The sequence below is a fragment of the Patella vulgata genome, chromosome 8 (genome assembly GCF_932274485.2).
Source record: "Patella vulgata chromosome 8, xgPatVulg1.2, whole genome shotgun sequence".
Taxonomy (NCBI): domain Eukaryota; kingdom Metazoa; phylum Mollusca; class Gastropoda; family Patellidae; genus Patella; species Patella vulgata.
In genome coordinates, this window is record NC_065886.2 from 49,471,541 (window position 1) to 49,497,382 (window position 25,842).

At 34.0% G+C, this 25,842-nt stretch overlaps 1 protein-coding gene across 1 annotated transcript; it reads left to right on the forward strand.

The window, feature by feature from the left end:
• LOC126831105 (uncharacterized) lies at positions 1–25,009 on the forward strand. The gene is made up of 17 exons (XM_050561731.2): positions 1–402; positions 2,338–2,387; positions 4,390–4,579; positions 5,143–5,170; positions 7,018–7,083; positions 7,303–7,369; positions 7,942–8,022; positions 11,143–11,220; positions 14,942–15,011; positions 16,702–16,766; positions 16,929–16,995; positions 19,067–19,115; positions 19,344–19,412; positions 19,785–19,858; positions 20,048–20,199; positions 21,140–21,199; positions 21,634–25,009. The coding sequence occupies exons 1-17, from the start codon at positions 283–285 to the stop codon at positions 21,797–21,799; spliced, it is 1,452 nt and encodes a 483-aa protein (XP_050417688.1). The 5' UTR covers positions 1–282; the 3' UTR covers positions 21,800–25,009.
• Positions 25,010–25,842: the final 833 nt, after the last annotated feature.

A 25,842-nucleotide genomic window follows, 5' to 3' on the forward strand; every position in this document is an offset into this window, starting at 1 on the left:
ATGGCATATCGACACGAACTAATGTGTTTTCCATTTTTATTCTCAATAAAGTGTACTGCAAAGGTGTATTATATTATCTTTTTTTGAACAACAAAGTTTGGGTAGGCTGGCTATTCTTGGATTCCACAAATAATATTATGTTTCCATGACTTTTTGACAACCGTGTTTTCCCGCTAGGTGGCGATGACTTCCACGTTGCAAAACCATAACATGTGAACGAAAGTTGGATGTCACTTGCATTTTGACATATTTATATTATTAGTGACATACAACAAAACAACGATGACAGCATCAACGAATTCAGACCCTGGTGGTTCGAAAAATCAGATCAAAATATTTGCCAACATATTTATATCTTTTATTGGTGCGGGTATTTTGGGATTACCCTATGCTTTTAAAGAGGTAGGTGACACTAGGTGTTTCGTTCAGTTTGTTTACATGAGTAGATAATATGATAGTAACTATTTTAGTCGCACACTCTTCACTGTTTGTGATAGGTTTACTTATTTCAATACAAACTGTGATGATATGTGTTCAGAATTGTGCGTTTAAGTTAATTTATCGTGCTCAAAATAGTTACAGAGTAGTGACGGACAGAACAAGTAAGCTGCTTCAATATTCCAGCTATATAGTTGGCAGTGGTTGACAGGATGGTCCAACATGGGAAGTGTCGGGGTGGTGGGCAGGATGGTCCGACAGGGGAGAAGTCGGGGTGGTTGTTCGGATGGTTCAACAGGGGAGGGGTAGGGCCAGTGGTAGTTGACAGGATGGTCCGACATGAGAGGGGTGGGGGCGGTGGTTGACAGGATTGGCTGGCAGGGTCAGGGTGGTTGACCGGATGGGCTGGCAGGGTCGGAGCAGTTGACAGGATGGGCTGGCAGAGTCGGGGTGGTTGACAGGATGGGCTGGCAAGGTCGGGGTGGTTGACAGGATGGGCTGGCAGGGTCGGGATGGTTGACAGGATGGGCTGGCAGAGTCGGGGTGGTTGATAGGATGGGCTGGCAAGGTCGGGGTGCTTGACAGGATGGGCTGGCAGGGTCGGGATGGTTGACAGGATGGGCGAGCAGGGTCGGGGTGGTTGACAGGATGGGCTGGCAGATTCGGGATGGTTGACAGGATGGGCTGGCAGGGTCGGGGTGGTTGACAGGATGGGCTGTCAGAGTCGGGATGGTTGACAGGATGGGCTGGCAGGGTCAGGGTGGTTGACAGGATGGTCCAACAGGTTCGGGGTTAGGTAGGAACGGTTCTGATGCGAGCTCCTTCTAAGTCGTCTAAGAGGTTTATCATGTAATTTTTATACGCCCACATTGAAATGTGGTCGTATATTGTTGCTCTAGTGTTTAAGGTAATGAGATGAAGAAGCCTATTGATTTTCAGTGATTACCGATAATTAATGCCAGAGTTATGGCCCCTGATCACTTTGAAAAATCTTGTGGGCGCTCTAGATGCTAAAGTTAATATCCGATTGACTTTAAATTTATACACAGTTTTTAAGGTCATGAGACGAAGAAGTCTATTGATTTTCAGCGATTTCCGATAATTACTGCCAAAGTTATGGCCCTTGATCACTTTGAAAAATCTTGTGATGCTCTAGAGGCTAAAGTTATCATCCGTTTGACTTCAGATTGATACACAGAGTTTAAGGTCTGGAGATGAACAATTATATTGATTTTCAATGAATCTTTATGACTTGAACAGCTAAATCCATGATGTTAAAAGTTTCGTATACTAAACTTTAGTATGGGGCAGAACTTTATAAAAACCAAACAAATTCTAATGGTTTTCTGATAATTACTTAATGAGTTGTTACTCTTAATCAGATTTTAATGTATTAATATTATAAATGTTTCATTACCGAAAAAAAGTAAAAATATGCGACTACTTTTATTGACTGCCCAGACGATATAGCTGCTGTGGGCGTATGTTTCGTTGCCTGGCAACCTATCTTTCTTAAAACCATGTACCTTTTTTTATATGCTTACTGTTTATAAAAATGCTTGGCCTCTTTAACTGTTTGGTGTTTGTAGTTTATTTTGGAGAGGTCTCTTCTGAACAGACGAAAAAAATGTGTAGGGCAATTTCATATAAAGGATCAGTGAGGCCACTGATGATTGGCATTAATTAACATTGGAGACATTTGTTACTTAATTAAATGTCAAAGCATTGGATTGTGTTTAGATTCAATCAATGGCAGACTCAGTGGAATTGGGCACTTTGTTGAAAAATATTTTGTTGGATTATTTCTATGTTTATGAAAATAACATAATTTCAGTATCGATTCTCAATGAACTAAATGTACATGTTGATATAGTAATAATTTTCTTTTCCATTTTTCAGTCTGGAATACTTGAAGGTGCCTTTATAATGACTGCGGTGGGAATTATCAGGTAAGCTTTAATACTATTAATAGCTTCATACAATGTATTATTTTCCCTAAAAGTGATGTGACCAGTTATTTCACTTTTTGTATTATTTAGATCATTTTTCATTTATTGACATTTCTTGAAAATAATTTCCTCAGTTGTCAATATATGTGAGTATTACCAACTGTCGGCACGCAATGGAGCATTTTTGGCAATTGAAATTTTTCTGTATATAAAGGAAAGTCAATGCCCAGCTCACAACCTCATAACCTTGGAGGCCACCACCTTTGTCGAAAGGTAGAAGATGTAATTTTTGCAAATTGCTATCTAGTTTGAACAAGCTTGTGGCAGTGGAAGTTGTCATTAGATATGAAATGTGAGATGAAGAATCCTATTGATTCCCAAGGATTACCTGTAATTAGATTGAGTTACGGCCGATTGATTTTAATCTGATCACCAGTACATGGGGTGTATAATAAATGTTAGCTCTAAGAAGAGCTAGAAACCAGTCAAATTATTTCTGATACCAGGTAATAACTTCATTGGTTGTTACAAGAGATACCAGGTAATAACAACCAGATACTGTTGTAAGCCAATTATCAATTCCATATACAACATCATTATCAACAGATAATTGTGTTATCAGCTCACATAGGTGTATTTGCCAATTATTTGTGATTTTTGACCCACAATCAATTCGTAATAAATTCTATTGTTCATTTAAAATGTGACTTATATGTATCTTAGGTTATGCATGATTTCCTTTTATCTTAGTCTTGGATGGTCAAAAAACATTTCTTAAATAGCACCCCATATCTATAGACGACATGCTTCCACACAATAAACTACCGGTACATATGAAATTCTTGAAAAAAAGGATTCCCTAAATTTAAATAGCTCCAGAGCCCCTATTACAAACCAAATTACTTATTGTACATTGTACATCATGCCAACACGTAAATGCAACATAAAATAGGATTATCCCTATTGAGTCCACGATCTGGTACGTGCAGATACGTTTTTGATACTATCAACACGATTGCTACAATTGACCTCAATATATGATAAGACTTAAAGGGACTATCCCGATTTGAACATAGTCTCAAAAATAAATGTCGGAGTACGTATGAAATTTAAGCACTAAAATATAGAGGAATGGTGTATTTCAAAATTCCAGCTCAAAATACTGAGTCGCTTGGACGTTAACGTCAAAACTGCTTTTCCCGACACGTACCGGTAATCTTTTTTTCATTGGGTGATCTGATAATCAATTCCCATTCCTTGAGAGGTCTATACAGTGAATGACCCATGTGCTGTACTTCATAACGAAAGATAAATTTCACCTACACGTTATTTTTATAAAATAAAAGTCACCAGACACTCCATAATACAGCTTGGGACACCGGTCTTCATTTCCAGATGGAGACTGACGGGTTTATGTTGTTTGAAAACGTATTACAAATATTGAGTTAGTTGCTTGACCCTTAGGTTGAAGAGATTAAGGGATTTTAACACAAAATTAAGCAGTTTTATTCTCCCAAAAATTATCGGGATTGGCCCTTTAATAGGATCACCATGTTTACTCCACGATTAAAACCATGATTTCAATTGTAGCACGATTAGATTAGAATGGTTCAGCGATACTTTGATTTAATCAAATATGGAGGACCGAGACTTAGCTTCGATCAACCAGTACGGTGGTTGAAATTATTGCACACGTCTGTCAAACCTTCAAAGGCTAATATCTTTGCTTGCAACAGAGAAATTTGAATGAAATTTTCAAATTATTCATTTTACATCATCTACTTTCGAACTATTATAGCAAGAATGGCTAGTTCTTTATCTAAATCTTACATAATGTATCTTTAGTTGTCTTGTGAATGCTCCCATTACCTACAAAAGAATAAATAGATGACAACCTTTGTGAGCTGCTCAGGCAATGTGTGGCAACCTATCTTTTAAAATTTGGCACTCTTTAGGCCAGTCATATTTTGAGATAATCAAAAGAATTTATGGTTTATTTCAGTGTAAAAGCAATGTTACTCATCATTGATTGTAAATATAAATTGATGGGGAAGAAGACTGATAATAATCATAAATCATCGGTTAGTTTAGATCAGGATGGATTAAATGAAAAAGGTACAGGAGAAGAATATAAAGAACTTTTAAAAGAAGAAGAAATGATGATAAGAATTAAAGATCCTCCTAAAACTGTTGTAAGCACCATTCATATACACACATTGTATACAGTTGTAGGCACCTGAATCATAGAAATGAAATGGGGTTTAATGTCCTACTTTCCTGCACTGACTAGGCTAATGGAGATTGGCTTACACCATTCAGTGTGCTATGAGGGAAATTTTGCCCAGACAGCGGCACTATGGCCTACTCTTATTTCATATTTCAACTGCCAAGGGTTCCTTTACGAGCACACCAATGTGTACAAAGGAAATCGTTTTTTGTCCCATTCAAATGGCTAGAGACTGTTTGCAATGCTGCAATGCTGACAAGGTGTAACTGTGCCGCGTTAGAAAACCATGACCCTGAGAAACTTCAGAACAATATCTGGTGTGAATCACTGACCTTGTTGACAAGCTAGCATCTTACTCACTGAGCCACTGTAACTCCTGAAACATAGAAATAAAAGTCAATTGTACTTAATACATACACATATTTAGTGTAAAAAGTATGAAAACTTTGTTGAATTGTTCTTTTCAGTAAAAATTGTGGAATTGGATTAAGATTTTATTTGGTATTAATGATCAGTATTTTTTTCTAGGGTGATGGTTTGACATACGGAGATGTTGGTAAGTCTCCTCATAAAATAATCAAATAATAGAATGAAGAATACATGTGACCTGAAATTAAATTTCTGTACAAAAGGACTACTAAAATGTTTAACAATGCAGACTTCTCAGCTGAGAGGTGGTATCAACTGTTCTAGGAAGAATCAAATCCTCACTAGCTTAAGCCACCAGGACATTGATCGTTGTTGAATCCTTGGTTAAGATTCTAGTGTGGGCTGATAGTTTTGGGATTTTTCAAGCTCATCCTTTCCTTGCCCTCGTAGCACTTACGACTCTGACTAGGAAATAGTGCTTAGTTTTTTGAATTGGAAGAAAGACTTCACCTGTGTACACATAGACCTAGATAGTTGTATATCGACTGCCACTGACTTGGGAAAAAATCTCAAAATGACTGAAATATTCTGTTGACGAGACATTTCATTGGCCTGGAATAGGTAACAGCTGAAATAAAAACTCTATTTAAAGATACATTATGTAAGAGCTAAATCTGCCAGTTACTGGTCTTTATTTTGGCTTCAAATGTTATATAAACTATTATTTAGACATGTATTCAAATGACAAACCGGTAATCTACTCTCTAGAACATCTGATGGCGCAGATGTAAATGGATTAAAATAATGATTTAATTTAAAAATCGAAAAGCGAGGCTGAGTCACGATTAACAAGTAATAAACGATAATAAACAATGTTAAAAGTTCAAACAGTGAAAACATCGTTCAGAACAAAGTAATTTGAATGAAATTTTTAATATAATAATTTTTATTTATCTATTTCTGAACTATTATAGCACGAATGGCCGGCTATTTCTATAATGACTCTTTAACAAAATAGAAATATAACATATGTTACACGAAATAGTATTTAAATTTTCCTTTACATCTCAAAGAATCTGAAAATAGCATCACCATAATGATATTTTGGTCACTTAAAATTTGTATGTCGGATAATTCTACTATCCAATGCACCTGTCATAAAAGTGTGAATCAAAGTTTTCTTTTTTCAATGGTTAAGGGTTGGGCAGAATAGCTACTTTTTCCTTTTTCCTTTATAGTTGATTTCATTCTGATGTTGGGTATTTATTTAAACAATAGATTAACTTACATGTGTATTCTCTGTATATTATATTATTACAATAACTGTATAATATCATTGTCTATTGTTATTCATGTAAGTAAAAATAATAGTTTTATGTAGGTTGAGATAAAATCATGTGTAACAGCTGACGTTTACAAACATCGTTATTTTAAAGCCTGGTCAGACACAAATTCAGACTTTGTCAGGCACAAATTTGTCTATTTTTTTTGTTTTTATTAATAAAAATGTCAGGTACAGCATCAGTATTGCCTGACATTTTGTAAGGTATAGACAAAATCATTATATCTAGGTCAGTAGAGCAGTTATTGTATTTCACTGTCTGAAATTTACATATATCATTTGAATAAATGGAACGTAGAAGCCTGTGGAATTTCTGTGGGGGTATGTTTTGTTGCCTGGCAACCTATCATTATTGGTATTATTGATATTTAGAAACATCTGTTTATTATGAATACTGGTATTCATATTTCCATCATATGTTAATTTTTATTGAATAATGCGACATTGCTCACATTAAAAATTGAATATAATATATATGTGTTTGTGGAAATTAAATTTCTCTTAGATATATCAATCATTTGATTAATCAATTGGTTGCGGGATATGAATAATGAGAATTTGAAGACACCCCCCCCCCCCCTCCCTTTTCACTGTTCATTTTGTGTATTCTTTGATTAAATTGGTGGTTTTCTACGTTCAAGGTGATATTACATAGATTTTAATATTTGGTTTATATTTTGTTCATTTTGCAGGTTACCATGCATTGGGTCATGCAGGACGTTTTTTGGTGGATATGGCTATTGTCATATCACAAACAGGTCTCTATATGATGATTTTTACAATGTGTTTATTTGCCAAATATTCTGATATTTTACGTTAAAGCTTCTTTCAATGGTGTATTTCCAGAAAAAGAAAATTAGCAAAATGAAAAACATTATATTAGTTTTTTTAATATAGACATTAATATCAGACAATGTATCTCGCTCAATCTCAAGTACAGGACAGACCTCTATCTTATTCTTTTTATTATTTCGTAGGTTTTTGTTGTGCGTATCTGATATTTATAGCTGAAAATCTGTCTGACTACATTAAAGGTTTCAGTATGTAAGTAAATTGTTAAACACGGCCTACGCAATCTAGCTGTCAGTTCTGATATCTAGTAAATGTAGGTGTTTATAATAGGCATCTGTAATTCTCTGTATAATTTTTAGTGTACCTTATAATTTCTATTGTCATGTTGTATATGTACATTCTGTTCAATGTTCCAACATTTTGTACGCTGGGAGAAACAAGATTTATAAATGAAATGAATTGAAATGGGGTTTAACGTCTTACTGTTCTGCTCCTAAACTGGGCTAATGAAGACGGGCATACGCCATACAGTGTGCTATGAGGGAAATTTTGCCCGGGCAGCGGCTCTATGGCCTACTCTTATATCGAATTCCATCTGCCAAGGGATCTTTTACATGCACGCCAATATATATACACGGGACCTCGTTTTTTGTCCCATCCGAACGACTAGATAAGATTTATAAAGCACACAGAGATTCAAATTGACTGAAAAATAAGTGGACTTATTTTATTAATCATTTAATAGTTTATTGTACAAATGTACTATGACATGAATTACAAAGACAGGAATTCCTGTTTCCTGGACTATTTGTGTTTATTTCCAGATCTAATTGGTTATTAATCTTGTTACCTCCACTCAGTATATTAACATTACTACGACATTTAAATAGTTTAGCTTTATCCAGGTCAGTAAATTTTGGTTTGATTTTATAAAATAAAAAGTTATAATACCTTGATGCTTTCATTAGTTATTAATGTTTACCAAAATCCCTATCACTAAAACTATTTACTGTCACAGTAATTTTGAGAGTACTTTAATTGTCATGTGACAACATTGTGGGCTGACAGGCACCACACAAACGTTGTTATGATCTGCTCTTATGTAAGCATACATGTGTTGTAATCCGTGTCTGATTCTGGATTATATTTAAGTCTATCGAATTCTAGATTTTAAGTTGATAAAATTAAAGGAGATCTGATAATTTAATCTCATCTAGCCATGAACAAATGATGTGAGAAATATATATGGGGTGAGTCAAATACAGTACATGCATTAAAGAAGCAAAGTCATTTGATCCAATTGACTAACGTGTGACCTACAAAAATATTTATTTTTTCGGAGTAGTTCAAAGAAGACAGAGATAAGGCATTCAGTTCTACATTATTTACTTATGGTAAATACAGGCTTGTCAGAACGGTTGTATGTCAGCGTAGCAAACTGAAATGGGTTTCAGGGGGTTTGTCCTCGGACCCCTGTCCGTCCGTTCGTCTATCTGTCTGTCTACAATTTCTTTCTTGACACTCTACAGGTTACAATTTTTATACGTCCACATTCATAATGTGGAAGTATATTGCCGTTGCCCCTGTCTGTGTGTGTGTGTATCTGTGTGTCGCCTACAGGCCACAATTCTTAGGTGATCATCTTGAAACTTTACATACTTATTCCTTATACCCTAAGGATGATCCCTATTGTTTTTGGTGCATGCCCGACCTCCAGGGGCAGAGCCACGCCCATTTTTTGTATTTGTTTGTTTGTCGTCTACAGACCGCATTTCTTAACGTATCATCTTGAAACTTTGCATACTTATTCTTTGTACCCTAAGGAACACCCCTATCGTTTGGGGTGCATGCCCAACCCCCAGGGTCCGTGTGTCCCCTACAGGCCACAATTCTTAAGTGATCATCTTGAATCTTTACATACTTATTCCTTATACCCTAAGAATGATCCCTATTGGTTTTGGTGCATGCCCGACCCCCATGGGCAGAGCCACGCTCATTTCTTGTATTTGTTTGTTTGTCGTCTACAGGCCGCATTTCTTAACGCATCATCTCGAAACTTTGCATACTTATTCTTAAGTGATCATCTTGAATCTTTACATACTTATTCCTTATACCCTAAGGAACATCCTTATCATTTGGGGTGCATGCCCAACTCCCAGGGGCAGAGCCACACCCATTTTCTTTTAGTGTGTCTGTGTATCGCCTACAGGCCACACTTCTTAATCGATCGTCTTGAAAAAATTTCATAAGAATTCCTTATACCCTAAGGATAATCCCTATTGTTTTTGGTGCATGCCTGACCCTCAGTGGCAGAACCACGCCCATTTCTTGTATTTATTTGTTTGTCATCTACAGACCACATTTCTTAACGTATCACCTTGAAACTTTGCATACTTATTCCTTCTATCCTAAGAAACATCCCTATTGTTTGTGGTGAATACCCAACCCCCAGGGGCAGAGCCATGCCCATTTTCTTTTTGTGTGTCTGTATGTCACTTACAGCCTGCAATGTTCAATCGATCATCTTGAAACCTTTTTTATACTTATTCCTTATACCCTAAGCCTGACCTCTATTATTTTTGATGCATGCCCGACCACCTGGGAGAGCCATGACAAATGGTTGTGTGCTTTTTGTGTCGCCTACAGACCGCAACCCCCAGGGGCAGAGCCACACCCATTTTTTCTTTGTGTCTCTGTGAGTTGCCTACAGGCCACGACTCTTAATGGATTGTCTTTGAACTTAGCATATGTATTCCTTAAGGACGACAACTGCATGTCCCGGCCCCCAGTGGCAGAGCCACGCCCAATTTTTGCCTTTAGCACCCGAAGGCCACAATTCTGAATGGATTATCTTGGAACTTGGTATACTTATTCCTTATACCCTAAGGACGGCAACTATTGATGTTGTCATTTCAGTAACAGGGTGGTACCTATTTATATTGTTCCATATCCAACCCCCAGGGGCAGAGCCACACTCATTTTTTGTATTTATCGTCTACAGGCTGCAATTCTGAATGGATCATCTTGGAACTTAAAGCTTAAAGACAGCAACTATTTATTTTGATGCTTCCCCCGACCTCCTGGGGCAGTGTGACACCCACTTTTTTGTTAGCATTTTGTCTGTAAAATTGGCAAAACAAACCCAACGCCTAGCCTTCTTTGCCTCTTATCATATTACAGCCATTTATATTTCATTCTCTTCATTTTAAAAAAGTACCATATCAATCAAAGCTGGAATGTGGACGTATATTGCTGCGTTAGCGATGCTCTCGTTATCCAATTTTAATGAAACTAAAAGTATACGTTTATCTCCCAAAGATCTCGGTTCCTTACGATATTGGCATGTATCGGATCATAACTTCATGGATTATGGCCCCTCATTCTACGGAAAATCACGTTTTAGCTTGTGGACACTCTAGAGGTCACAGTATTTATCCGATTTTGATGAAACTTGAAATATATGTCTATAATCCAACGATTTCGGTTACTTTCAATATTCCACCATATCGGATTGTAACTTCCTGGATTATGTCCCCTGATTGAAAGAAAAATCATGTTTTTGGCATGTGGTTCCTCTAGAGGTCACAATTTTTATCTGATTTAAAAAAACGTTTGAATATATCACTGTTACACCATAATGATGGTTGAGTTAGGATTTCATCAAAATTGAACCAAAACTGCCTGACAAAATGACCGCTTCTTGTTTGCAACTAGTTTAAAAGTATGTAATACCAAGGTTGTGTGGACCCTCTAAATGTCAGAATTTTTATCTGATTTTGATGAAACTTAAGCTTTCGATTCCTTTTGATATTTGCACATATCAGACCATTGCTTCCAGGATTATGTCCCCAGATTGGAAGAAAAATCTCTCTTCTTTTTTTTAGCTTGTTTTCTGTCCATCTCTTGCAAAATGTACTCATATCTTGCAAGGCAACCACTTGTTCAACTAATGAACAGATATTTTGCAAATTATTTAAGGGGCTGAAATGTAATAACATGTTTATAATCATTTTCTATTTCTTAAGTTTAATGGCACAGTGTTCTAACATATTTGCATTTGGTGTTGTGTTTTGGTTTGATTTTGAACATCTTTATAAAGTAAAGTAAGTTATATTTTTATTTCTATCGTTGTGAGAACATGTTTCTGATTTATATTTATAGTTATCATAACTTACTGGGGTTTCTAATATAAACTTACTATTTGTTTAATAAATATTTTCTTGTCCGTTTGTATGTGCTTACATTTTTTATTTCAAATTTACTTATGGTTGTTGTTCTGAGATTAAAGGCATTGCCTGGGTATCACAGGTTTCTAATTCAAGACATGACTCTAACCACTAAATTACTGTGGCCCTCTTGAACCACAAGAGAGAGAAATAGTGTTTTTTTTCCAACTTAAAGTAGGTCATCTCGGAACTAACATTATGCATCTATATTTCAATAAATCTCTTACACATAGGTGTTTTAGCAGTGCACATTTTAGACCACTGGGGGAACGAATCCTCTGATAAAACACGCCAGAGAGAAGGAGGAAGGGACGGGTGTGTGTAACTCCACAACACAAAATAGGTCATTTCGGGATTAACATATGGTTCAAATTTTATTTCAATAATTCGCTTGCGTATTATAGGGGTCTTTAGCAGTGGGACGAAATCGGAGGACCCAGAGAAAACCCACGAGGTTGGGCAGATGACCCTACTCCTTTTCACGTACAAGCGGGGAATCGAAACCACGCCAGTTGACTCATTGACGGACCTTATGATACAATGCGCAGGCGCTAACCATTCGGCCATCCACCCCCCACCTCCCCCCTCCTCAAAACATATGAACCCCCTATCAAGTCGGTATAGAGTACTGCTATAATATTATTTTGATACTGGGCAGAATTATTATTTTTGTTTGCTTTACTAATAATCTAATCATTTTCAAATTTTAGCAATTTTAAGTAAGAAATGTTTTGTTGTTTTTTGTGGATGCTTGCAGGTGGTTTGCACTTTATTTTATATCATATGAATATAAGATATTTTCCTTGTGTAGTCCTTTTAGTGGATATGAATACAAATAAATATATCAGGAATTTTAATTCTATAAAATGGTAGATTTTTTTGTTTTCATCTGAAAGGTTTATCTTTTTATACGCCCACATGGAAATGTGGTCGTATATTGTCGTCGCCCCCGTCCATCCATCCGTCTGTCGGTCCGTCGTCCACAATTTCTTGTGAACACTCTACAGACTACATTTATCATCTGATTGTTTTGAAATTGATATTTGTTATTTGCATTAATGAGATGAAGAAACGTATTTAATTTCAATAACTTCCGTTAATTTATCATCCGATCTGTTTGAAATTTATATGCATCATTTAAATTAGGGAAACGAAGAAGCCTATTGAATTTCAGCAATTTCCGATAATTACATCTAGAGTTATGGCCCTTGTTTCACTTTGTTGCACCTTGTGAACGCTCTAACAACAAAAGTTATCAACCGATCTGTATGAAATTTATATGCATCATTTAAATTAGTAAAACAAAGAAGACTATTGAATTTCAGCAATTTCCGTTTGTTACATCTAGAGTTATGGCCCTTGTTTCACTTTGTTGAATCTTGTGAACGCTCTAATGACAACAGTTATCATCCGATCTGTTTGAAATTTATATGCATCATTTAAATTAGGGAAACGAAGAAGCCTATTGAATTTCAGCAATTTCCGATAATTACATCTAGAGTTATGGCCCTTGTTTCACTTTGTTGAATCTTGTGAATGCTCTAATGACAACAGTTATCATCCGATCTTTTTGAAATTGATATGCATCATTTAAATTAGTGAAATGAAGAAGCCTATTTTATTTCAGCAATTTCCTTTAATTACGCCGTGAGTTATGGCTCTTGTTTCACTTTGTTGTACCTTGTAAATGCTCTAATGACAAAAGTTATTATCCGATCTGTATGAAATTTATATGCATCATTCAAATTAGTAAAACAGAGAAACCTTTTGAATTTCAGCAATTTCCGTTAAGTACATCTAGAGTTACGACCCTTGTTTCACTTTTTTGAATCTTGTTAACGCTCTAATGACAACAGTTATCATCCGATCTTTTTGAAATTGATATGCATCATTTAAATTAGTGAAACGAAGAAGCCTATTTTATTTCAGCAATTTCCGTTAATTACGCCGTGAGTTATGGCTCTTGTTTCACTTTGTTGTACCTTGTAAATGCTCTAATGACAAAAGTTATTATCCGATCTGTATGAAATTTATATGCATCATTCAAATTAGTAAAACAGAGAAACCTTTTGAATTTCAGCAATTTCCGTTAAGTACATCTAGAGTTATGACCCTTGTTTCACTTTGTTGAATCTTGTGAACGCTCTAATGACAACAGTTATCATCCGATCTTTTTGAAATTGATATGCATCATTTAAATTAGTGAAACGAAGAAGCCTATTCAATTTCAGCAATTTCTGTTAATTATGCCGTGAGTTATGGCCCTTGTTTCACTTTGTTGTACCTTGTGAAAGTTCAAACGACAAAAGTTATCATCCGATCTGTATGAAATTTAAATGCATTATTTGAATTAGTAAAACGAAAAAGTCTGTTGAAAATCAACAATTTCAGTAGATTACTGCCAGAGTTATGGCCCTTGTTTTAGTTTTTAGAACCTTGTGAACCCTCAAACAACGAAAATTATGATGTCATCTGTATGAAATTGTCTATTAAATTCCCCTAATTACCTACAAAAGAATAAATATGCGACAACCCTTGTCGACTGCTCGGACGATTTAGCTGCTGTGGGCGTATGTTTTGTTGCCTGGCAACCTATCTTTATTATTATAGAACATCTTAGATTTTACCATTATTTGTATAAGATTTTAATTTTCACCACAAACATCAGTCTTAAGTAATTTTATTTTTCAAACTGATATGTATTTAAATGTAACTTGAATTAATACAATAGATATTTTTAAATACCACTGTTGATATATGTTATAGTTCTGTCATATTAACATCCCGGGTGGAAGTGGACTTTCGATCCTACATTTGTGTATTTCTTTTTTTGATCACCCATTTTCTTTTGTTCATTTATTTATATATACAATTTATTTATATGGAACATACATAGTAATTCTATCTGGATAATAGGAATAGTTGATTGAACTTAATTTTATTTTCTGTTTAACAAGTAAATATGATACGTGTATTCTTCTTACACCCGAATTAATTCTGTGTTACTCAATAGCAATTCTGTCAACATTTTGGATCAAAGGTTGTGCATCACCCTTATGAATAAATAGATTAAAAATTGGTATTAAGACTATTGTACTGAGTAGAAACTAGTCGTCTATTTTGAGCCAGGTTATATTCACATTGATTCCAATTCTGAAATGAATGTACTCTGGACAATATAACAAAATGTTATTGTAACTGGTTGATGTAATAACTTACTATAAGATGATGGTGATGTTTTCCCTCAACCAGATATAGTTACTAGAATCTCAGTATGAACTTTGACAAGATATACAAACTTTAAACCTATTTTGTCCAGCCTAAATTCATTGCAGTAGAAATATAGTGATTAAATGCACAAATGGTCAAGACTGAAAAAAAATAATACAAGAACATTTTCAATATTTAATATAGTATTTCACGCTGTTCAATTTCTGTTTGTAACCCATTGTTTAAAAAATAATTAAATATATATACATAACGTCTTACGTAGTGGATCGATTATATGCTACACTTGCAGTATACATTTTGATCAACATATTTACTAAGAAAATCTCAAACATTATTATAAACTCTAGCTGCATTACCTTATTTTCAGAATACATCCAAAAGAAATGTCTCTAAAGGGATTTCCATTTTTTTTAGCTATAGCTATATATTGTTATGAAGTAAGTACATGTTATTTTATATATCATTCTTCACCATGCTGATAATAGGATTATTCCATTTAGCACCTAATTCAAATCTATTAGCACAGAACCAGTCGCTGTCTTCTAAAATAAGTTTGATATTGAGCATTTTCTGCTCAGGGTAAGCAGAGCGATAAGCAATTTGATTGGATGAGACTTTGGAACACAATAATTCTCCTTCTAATTGAGGTTTAAACTTGGTGTAGGTGTCTATAAAGTGAATGCCTTGACAGTGTTCGATTATGTGCATTTTCCACCATGGCTAAGCAGAGATAAGCAATTTTATTGGATGAGTCTTTGGAACACGATAACTTTGGTTCTAATTGGGTCAGAGTATAGATTCATTATATCAATACCTTGACTTAGTTTGATGATGATAATTTTCTGCTTAGGCTAAGTAGCGATTAACAATTGGATTGGTCAAGCTAGAATGTTTAAACTTGGTGTAGATGTTTATTAGGTGAATGTCTTGACTTGAGTTCGATTGTGAACATTTTCTGCTTATATGCAAGCCTGGAAATAAGGCATCGTTTATCCTAAACATTGTCGGACACAAATTCAGGCTTAGTCGGAGACAAACACAATCCACATAGGTTTGTCTTTTTTCTGTGTTTTATTGATATTTTTAATACATGTATCACACAAAGTTCAGAATGTCGGGTACAAGTTCAATAGCCAGGCATAATTAAAATCATTATTTCCAGGTTTGGCTTTGACGATACTTTCCAAAAAGATGAATGTGTAATTAATTAATATGTGTCATCTATTAATTTTGGGATTGTGGCAGGGGACATCAGCCTCACTGTTGGCTTGTTACTTCTAACAATGAATTGACTTCCGACCAATATACTCATGCATGTTTAAATATTCCTTTCCAAAATGATTGTTATGTAAGAATTAACTACAAATAAATACTGTGAAAGGCAATAACCAAGTGAAATATACAATGTTTACACAGAGTGTTGTCGTATGTTATAAGTCAATATAAGTCAAGATAACTAATTTCACACAAACTACCCTTGTTTTCATCTATTTGACATTAGTTTATAGCATTAGGAAATACCTACGTATGTAATTATATCTAAATAAATATTTAGGTGACCTAATTCTACTAATGGTAACAAGGTAAATATTATGACTTTAATAGAAATTCCAATTGTTCATTGCTCAGTTTATTTAATAATTTAAAACACCCAAAACCCAAAACCATGTTCATAAAGATAGTTTATAGTTGGGATGTGAGAAATGTATTCCTTGGGGGGGGAGGTGGCAAATTGTTAATTTCGTTGAGAATCAGCGAAAACTATTTGATTCCTAGTGTCAAGTAGTTTAAAATGATTCATCTAGATTAGATGATAAACAGTGTTGGGTAATTATCAAACTCGGGGAAGTAAACAGTCGTAAACCTGATACTCTTTATCTAATCTACACAGATCAATTTAAACTACACGACAGCAATTCAAATATTCTTAATCATTCTCAACAAATTCTAACAATCTGCCAACAAATTTTGTGAATGACAGTGTGACAAGAATGCAGCATTTGTGTGTTAAAAAAACAAAGTATGGTAGGTCAAATGCATGCAGCATTAAAAGAATTCTACCATTATTTGCTGATTCTATACTTAATGTTATTGTTAGAAATTTTAAAATGTCTGACTTCATTTCAGGGTGCTGGTATGATATTATCATTAGAATCTTCCGTACATATAGAAAAAAGGCATAAATTTAGAAAGTAAGTTCTTAAACTGTTCCGAAAATGTTTTCATAGAGAGGAAAACTGCACATTTAGTCATAAACAGAAAAAAACCCCAACACACTATGAACTTAATTGAATTATCAAAGACACTGTAAAATGCTTAGTCTGATGACAAAATCTATATTTCTTATTTTGCAGAATATTTATTATAGCTATGTTCCTGGCTACAACACTCTATATAACATTTGGGGCTTGTGGCTATCTGGTATGTTATTTTATTTTATATGTTAATATATTGTTGTAACGCCGTCATCCATAGTTTATACACTCTAGAAGCAACAATTATTACCTGATCTTTCTGATGTCTTTGTCAGTATAAAAGATACATGTAGAGAACCTTGGTGTATTCCACACACATTGTTATTCTGTTATGCTCCTATATCTTATGAAACCTTGTTGGTAATCCAGGGACTGCAATATTTATGCAGTTGTTTTGAAATTGTTATGGATTATCTGATATATGTAAGAAACCCATTAATGTTCAAAGATTTCTGACATTAATTGCTGGAGTTATTCCCCTTTTGAAAATCAAACAAGAAAACCTAAAAAATAACTATTAATGACTGATCTGGAGGCCATAATTAAAATTTATTATTTCACCAGAAGCTTCAGTTTTTATACGCCCACATTGAATTGTGGTTGTTTATTGTTGTCACCTTTGTTCGTCTGTCAAGCTAATGTTATCATCTGATTTATGTGCAGTGTTTAAGGTCATGTGACAAAGAAGCCTATTAATTTTAAACAATTTCAAGAGTTATGATCCTTGATTACTTTGTAAAGTCATAAACTGATTCACACAGAATAGATACATATTGTTTATATTCATGAGACGAAGACACCTATAGATTTTCAATAATTTCCAACAATTACTCCCAGAGATTTTGCCCATGAGCACTTTGAAAAATATTGTGGATGCTTAAAGTAGCTAAGTCTGTAACTCAATATCATCCAAAGACTTACACGTTGAAATTATTTGTCAATTCAAATCAACACTGATGTTGTGATCTTACCGGGAAAAGGTAGGCTTCTGATATCCAATATTTAAGACAAAATAAACATTTTACCATTGCTACACGAATCGTGTACCATAGTGCATTTCAGTCTCATGTGTAACAAGTGACCAGAAAGAACAACTCCTGTCAAACGGTGACGTCATATCTTATCTGAGAGCATGCGCAATAGACTGGAATAACCAGACGCTAGAAATTGTTGAGACTCATGCCTATTTCGCTGGACATAACTGATTTGAAATTAGAGTCAAAACGGAAACAATTGAATGTAAATCGGTTTATATAAAATCAGATTACATTAGGGTCAATTTCTAGGTCCTAAATATTGGCGATTTAGCTCCTTTACTTTAAGTTGATAAAGTTTCCTTTCAAGTGCCTTTATAATTATAGACAGTGTTTAATTATGTTCATGAGATGAAGTAGCCTAGAATTAATTTTGGAGTTATTGTCTTTATTGATCACTATGTAAAATCTTGTTGACCCTCGATTGGATAAGGGGGGGTGGATGGCTGAATGGTTAGCGTGCGCGCGCTGTATCATAAGGTCTGTCATTGAGTCGACTGGCGTGTTTTCGAATCCCCGGTTGTAAGTGACAAGGAGTAGGGTCGCCTGTCCATCCTCGTGGGTTTTCTCCGGGTCCTCCGGTTTCCCCCCACTGCTAAAGACCCCTATGCGCAAGCGAACTATTGAAATAAAATTGAACCATATGTTAGTCCCAAAATGACCTAGTTTGTGTCAAGTGGACGTTAAACCCCATTTCTTTCTCTCTCTATTGGATAATAGGGGGGTTGGGCAGTCTGGTGGTTTAACATGTGTGGGTTTAATTACAAGGTCTATCATTGAGTCCAAGTGGCATGGTTTTGATTCCCCACTTGAACGTGACAAGGAGTAGGATTGCCTGTCCAACTTCGTGGGTTTTCTTCTGGTCCTCAGATTACCTCCACTACCCGCAAGTGAATTATTGAAATAAAATTGAACCAGTTTGTGTTGAATGGATATTAAAACCCATATCTCTCTCTCTCTCTATTGGATAAAAATATTTTATGGTTGATTTGAAATTGATACAAAGGATCAGTGAGACGAAGAAGCCAATTTTTTGTAATAAATGCTCACATCAAGAAGAACTAGAAGCCAATGAAATTTGAATTATTTCTGGGTTACTTGATGGGTTGTTACTCTTGATTGTTTTTTAATGTATTGTAAATGGTCCCCGTTACCTACAAAATGTGTGACAGAATGTGATTGTTTACCTTGTGTACATTTCAGTCATTTGGTGCCGAGACCAACGCTATAATTACTTTAAATCTTCCCAAAGGTAAGATAAATAGTCAAATCTAACAGATTCTTAGAGGCATTTACAACTTCAGGGGTGGCACTGCAAGATACAATCATAGTGACATTTAATTATAATCCTAATTAGAGTTTCTATAAGCGGACAGAGTAACATATTTTGTTATTAGAAACAACCTTTTATATTTTTTATTTTGATCATATTTCAAACGTGTCTATTATAAACATATTGATTGACTGTATCATATTTCAGGAAGGACAATGGATTTCAGTATGATTGTCAAGTCAGCTCTGTGTTTAGCGTTATTATTCACCTATCCTGGTAAGTAACATAGATGAATCAATCAAACAAACATGTATTGAAAATCACATATTCATTCTAACATATACAGGGGGGGGGGGGGGTCGATGGCCGAATGGTTAGCACATGCAAGTTGTATCATAAGGTCTGTCATTGAGTCAACTGACATGGTTTTCGATTTCCCGGTTGTACGTAACAAGGAGTAGGGTCGCCTGTCCAACCTCGTGGGTTTTCTTTGGGTCCTCCGGTTTCCTCCCACTGCTAAAGACCCATACGCACAAGCAAATTATTTAAATAAAATTGAACCATATGTTAGTCCCGAAATGACCTAGTTTGTGTTGAGTGGTCCAGATCTAATTGGTTGTTAATATTGTTACATATACTTGTTTTCAGTAATGATGTTTCCTGTAATGAAGATATTAGAAAGATATTTAATAGCAGATGCAGATAAACATTATTGGAAAGGTGTAAGTTGAAAATTACGCTAATGATCTTCTAACCAGTACATGTATCGTCATCATTTGAACTACAAGTCCAAACAATCGCTCATGTTAACAGTGATATCTGATGATTGTCATGCACATGGCTTGGTATGCTTATTATTTCTAGTAAATTGTATATCTTGTAAATTATTTGTATGTGTTTTTATTTTACAGAATGTGTTACGATGTTGTATGGTATTATTAACAGGTCTAGTAGTTATATTAATACCAAGTTTCTCTAATCTAATGGCATTAATAGGTTCAAGTTGTTGTACCCTGCTAGCATTTATATTACCAGGAATATTTCATCTATATATATTTAAAGGGTGAGAATTTAGATATTTAATCAGTAGATCGAGTAGCCTATTTATATGACCATCCTGAGATTACTTGTCCGTTACATTAATAGCAACCTGGATATCATATATTAGACTTGAACAGGCTCATCTCTTGGCATTCCAACATTCCTCATCAAATGGCTGAATGGAAATATTACCATTTATCACTCAAATCAAAAATTGAGGGTTATAAGAAAAAAAGCCCATTTCTCCTGCGGCAATGACAACAAGTATGGTCCAGTTATACCAGCCTGTTCACTGATGTATAACAACATTTAGATGAACAATCTTAGCTATGGTCATAAGGGAATGTTACTTTAAAAGACAATCCAAGAAAACTGAAAGTTAATTTTTATCCATTTGTCTAGAAAGAACTAGTAACTCAAATTAAAACACAAATTTAAATACAGCTTGCATTTATTATAGGTCTACAGTTGTTTGAGAAGATTAAACCGTAATTGCCTTATTCCAGTCATTCCTACAAATTGAGGTTCTGACTGTGCAGAACCTTTCCAACTTCAAATGTCAACTATTTCCTTGAAGAGAAAACAATATAAATTAAAACTAAAAAAAAATTATTTTGAAATTATTGAATTACCCAATGCCTTGTACTCTTTTTAATTTTTCTCTACTATATGATTAAATTTCTGATGTTACATGTTGAATTGTGGATGTAATTCCAAGGGCTGAAATTCTACAATTCCATTTACAAATTAAGGCCCTTGATACTTCCAAATTCAAAAGGCAAATTTTTATATTTTCTTATTTGAAGCAGGAACTTGGTACACTTGGTAATCTCCTTCTTCTTGTTCTTGGGAGCAAACTCTTCGTAAAACTCGACGTGTTTGTTCCTTGAACATCTGTGTTTCGATGTACTTATTTTTACATGTTACATGTTCAAACAATTTCTATCTTTGTTTATTTTCAGCGATATGAGTTTTTCACAGAAACTATTCGATTATTTCCTGATATTTATAGGAATAGTAGGGTAAGTGATTAATTAATTCTCTACACATTTGTTCATATTAATTGTATCACCAATATTTTTTACTGATTTTTGGATACTAAGATTGTTGAACGTATCCCATTGTTTTACAGTATGGGAATTAGTTTTAATGTCATCAATATATAAACGATTATTCTGATGTAACCAAGTTCATCCAACTTAGTCAATAATTTATTAAAGTAGATAAACAAAAGCAACATTAACACGGTTTTCATCTTCAGATATTATTAAACCAACGTTTCGAAGAGGTACCCTCTTCTTCTTTAAGGACACTTCTGTATCGAGTCCTTCTATCCAATGTTTTCATATTCCTGTTGGACGCAGATTCTAATAGTTTTGTTAATAATTTATATTAGAATGTTTTCAACAGTGCCTGTATGTATTGACGTTTTATGTTTATTTAATTCTATATTTAGAACTATTGTTGGATTGTGGGATGCATTTAGAAGATTACATGAAGGTGAAGAGAAAGATGAAGATACGATAATTAGTACAACTTTAACGTCTGTAATTAATACAACTATAAATAAAATACACGATACTAAACAAACAACACAACATCTTATATCTCCTAAATTATAATACTTTATCATACATCACTGACTAATTATACATTATAATACTTTATCATACATCACTGACTAATTATACATTATAATACTTTATCATACATCACTGACTAATTATACATTATAATACTTTATCATACATCACTGACTAATTATACATTATAGTACTTTATCATACATCACTAAGACTAATTATAAATTATAGTACTTTATCATCAACCACTGAATAATTATAAATTATTTAGAGTTTTAAACTTGATAAAGACATTCTCAGGTTTTGGTTTAAATCTTTAAAAAGGTAAAATATTGTATGTTAAGGTAATCAGTGTTTTAAGTGACCTAATGCAATGTTATGTAATGTATTTAAAGAGCACCTGAATTATATTTTGTGTAAAAATCACCAACACTACTAACAAACAGAAACACAAGCTTTGAAAAATTGATATTCTCGGCTGACATTTAAAAAAACAAAAAACACTTACTATGGTGCATGTATTTTGCATTACTGAGAAAAATCGTTTATATTGTGTCTTATGCCACTGATTACATACAGTTAATAGATATAATCTTTATGCCACATTTTGACATATTGCTTCTTGTGCATATCACATTCTAGCCTGACAAATAATTAATTTTGTATCTTTTCAAGATATTGACTGATATTTGAGTCAAGTCATATATATATATTATTTATGATTTACTTATCTATCAAACAGGTATAGAATGTTCAAATATTAATATACAGTATTAGAAGCAATACTTTTTTAATTCTTTATTTCATGAGTTTTATCTCAGTTCAATAAATTTTGATAAATAATATACTACATGTTTGGCCAGTTATTTTATCAATAATTAATTTACGTTTTAACATTGTTAAAATGTGGTTGTTTATTACCCTGTGTGTGTCTTGGTCTGTGGACCACATTATGTACATTATTAAGATAAGTACATCTATTGAATTTCTGTGAATTTTGATTATGAATTCAAGAGTTAGTCTTTTATCACATTATTGTGGAGAAACATCATTATATTTTGCTTTTGTTTAGAGAAAACACAAGGCAAAGATTGTAATATTAGAGACTGTCCACTAGTTCTGGATGATATTAATTATTATTTTTTGTCTTTCTTGGTCGGGTTTTGTCCATTTTTCATAGACTGGATTGGAGCAGTATAAATCCTGGTATTCTTATATATTGCTTTCATTTAGTGATGTCAGATGTTATGTAAATTTCATGTCTCCTCTTGCTCTCTATCGCCAACAATATACTATATATATAAGTTTCTATTTTCTATTATGTTTATACATGTGATATTATATTATGTTCATTTTTATTAATAATCCCACCATGCCAATATTGTCTTGTGTTCAGTAACACTCTGTGCAGGTTTTTTCTACATTTAAATTTAATCATTCGAGCATGTGATTTTACAAACTTATTTTAATTGTGTCAACTTAAAAAATTACATAATTTATCCCAAATGACTTTCCGAAAAAGAAAAGTTAATTTATAGATGCTGTTGACAGCTAATAAAAATTTGATTAAGAAAGTTAGGTATTCTTATCAATTTAATTAAGAAATTGAAATGATGAAATTTGGGCATTTCTGGCTCATGTTTTAGTTATTGGAGGATCGTGACCTATAGTTTCTATCTAATAAAACGAATTTTGGATCTATTTGCACCAAAAACTTCTCTCACACGATTTTTAAAATATTTTTATATTTTCAGATTTTTTTTGTAAAATGTATGTTTGCCCCCATGCCCTTATCACCCACTGAGAGAATTCAAATTTTAGTCTTAAAAAAATAGACTCTAATGAATATTTTGAGCTGTAATTTTAGATTTGGTGTTTTCATTATAATACTTAGAAAAGTACAAAGCCAGACAACTGAGTAACATGCTTTTAACTAATGTTGTATATTTATGTATATAAACTTCAGTAAACTTTATGTAAATATTTTTATTATAGAAATTGAGATTCAGTGTTAACCAAATTCTATTTCAGTTGAGTACCAAAGATCTGAAAAGATGGAGTCTCAGGTTCTAGAGAAGACCTTTCTTTTCTCAATTGATCGGCCAATAAAAAACAATTCGTTAGTCTGTAAATAGTGGTGTAGTGCTAAACAGAGAAGTGGGGGAATGCATTTAGAAAGTGTTACTCAGTGGGGGTACTGGAGGGCAAAAGTGGTAATGCTTCTTCCTCTGGCACTGCCATTGTATTTATAGATATTTTTAGAGAATGTGATAGGAGCGGTTGCCATCCTATACGGAAGTGTTTTATAATAAGGTAATGTGACAATGCCACAAAAGCTCATTACATCAAAGTTTATTTATTACCTCTGTTAAAAGAAAATACAATTGACTCTTTCTCATATTCCTCTTGTGTGAGTGGAAATTACTTGAAATTGTGACGGAACACCGATCGCCCTCCCAAATAAAATGATAAATTGATGATCCCACTGCGCTACACTACTGCATATAATGTATATGATCTTATATGGTCAAAAGTCCTGTATAATATTAGGCTTTAGTCATGTTTTTAAAGCCAAAAAGTGACATGTTTAAATTGTTCAACGAATAACGTAATTTTGGTATCTTCATATTGTGCTTGTGATTATTACTGGTAATGTTTGTTTCTGATATTCAGAAATATATATACTGATGTTTAAAGAGAAGATTATTGTAGGAATAAGTGACAATTTCCTGGAATAAATAAATGTTATCGTATTTCATTATTATGTGTACATAGGGGAGAAAAACATTGTATTGTTTGGTATATAATTATAAAATATATATTTAGACACGTCTATGTGGTTTTTTTTGACATTTTATTATTTGTATGTAATTAATATTGGTTTATATGTATATACAACAAACATAAATTATATTCATGGTAAAAAGATATTTATGATAATTTGTAAACATAGTATTATATTTACTTAAACATTTTAATTATGTGTTAGATTTATGGGTCACTGCCATCTCCCACAAAGGGAACAATATATTTGACAAATTATAATTTCCAATAACCGTGCATTATGGCGCTCAGGTTAGTAAATCTTTTTGTTTAAGTTCCTGTTTCACAAAGAACACAAAAAAACTCATGTATACATATACATAAAAAAGTGTAATTAAAGCATTTGTATATTTTGGTGTGTATGTTGAAAAGCTGTGACCTTTGGCAATATTCTTTTTAACGTAAATAAATCATTTTACTATACAACTCTTTTTATAGCTGGGGGGGGTTGGAAGGCCGAATGGATAGCACGTGCGTGCTGTATCATAAGGTCTGTTAATGAGTCAACTGGCGTGGTTTCGATTCCCCGGTTGTACGTGACAGGGAGAAGGTTTTTCTACAGGTTCTTCAGTTTCCTCCCACTGCTAAAGACCCTTACGCGCAAACAAATTATTGAAATAAAATTGAACCATGTGTTAGTCCCAAAATGACCTAGTTTGCGTGAGTGGACCTTTACATCCATCTCTCTTTTTATAGCTTTTTTGAGTGTGGGCATATCATGTTGTCACCATATCTGTCAGGATGTCCTCAACTGTTTGCTTGTTAATGGTGCAGGAAGAAGGGCAAGAAAAACCTAGGACCTGTGTTCATGTTGGTGTGCACATTAAAGAATTTTTAGCAATTGGAATTTGACGGAGAGGCGATAAAGCGTGGCTGTCGAGGTAAAATATCACAAATAGCATACTGCATGGCTATCAGCCCGGTTAGGATGTTATACTCTGTCCCTCAACAACTAACGTGTGAACATGATAGTGGCTACAGTTTTTGATGGATCTTTTTCATATTTGGTGAGAACGCAAAAGAGTATATAGTTTTCAAGGCACTTTTTTCAAATTTGGTTGGAAGTACTTGGGTCACGACTGGATGAATCCTATCGATATTCAGCTTTTTGCATGTCAACTTTTAGTTCCAGAGTTTACCTCTTTGCCGAAAACCGGAATCTTTTCAAATTTTGTTGGAAGCATTTGGATCATGACAGGACAAACTCGAGCGATAATCGTTATTCCACGACCTCCCGTTCCAGAGTTACACCGCTCGAC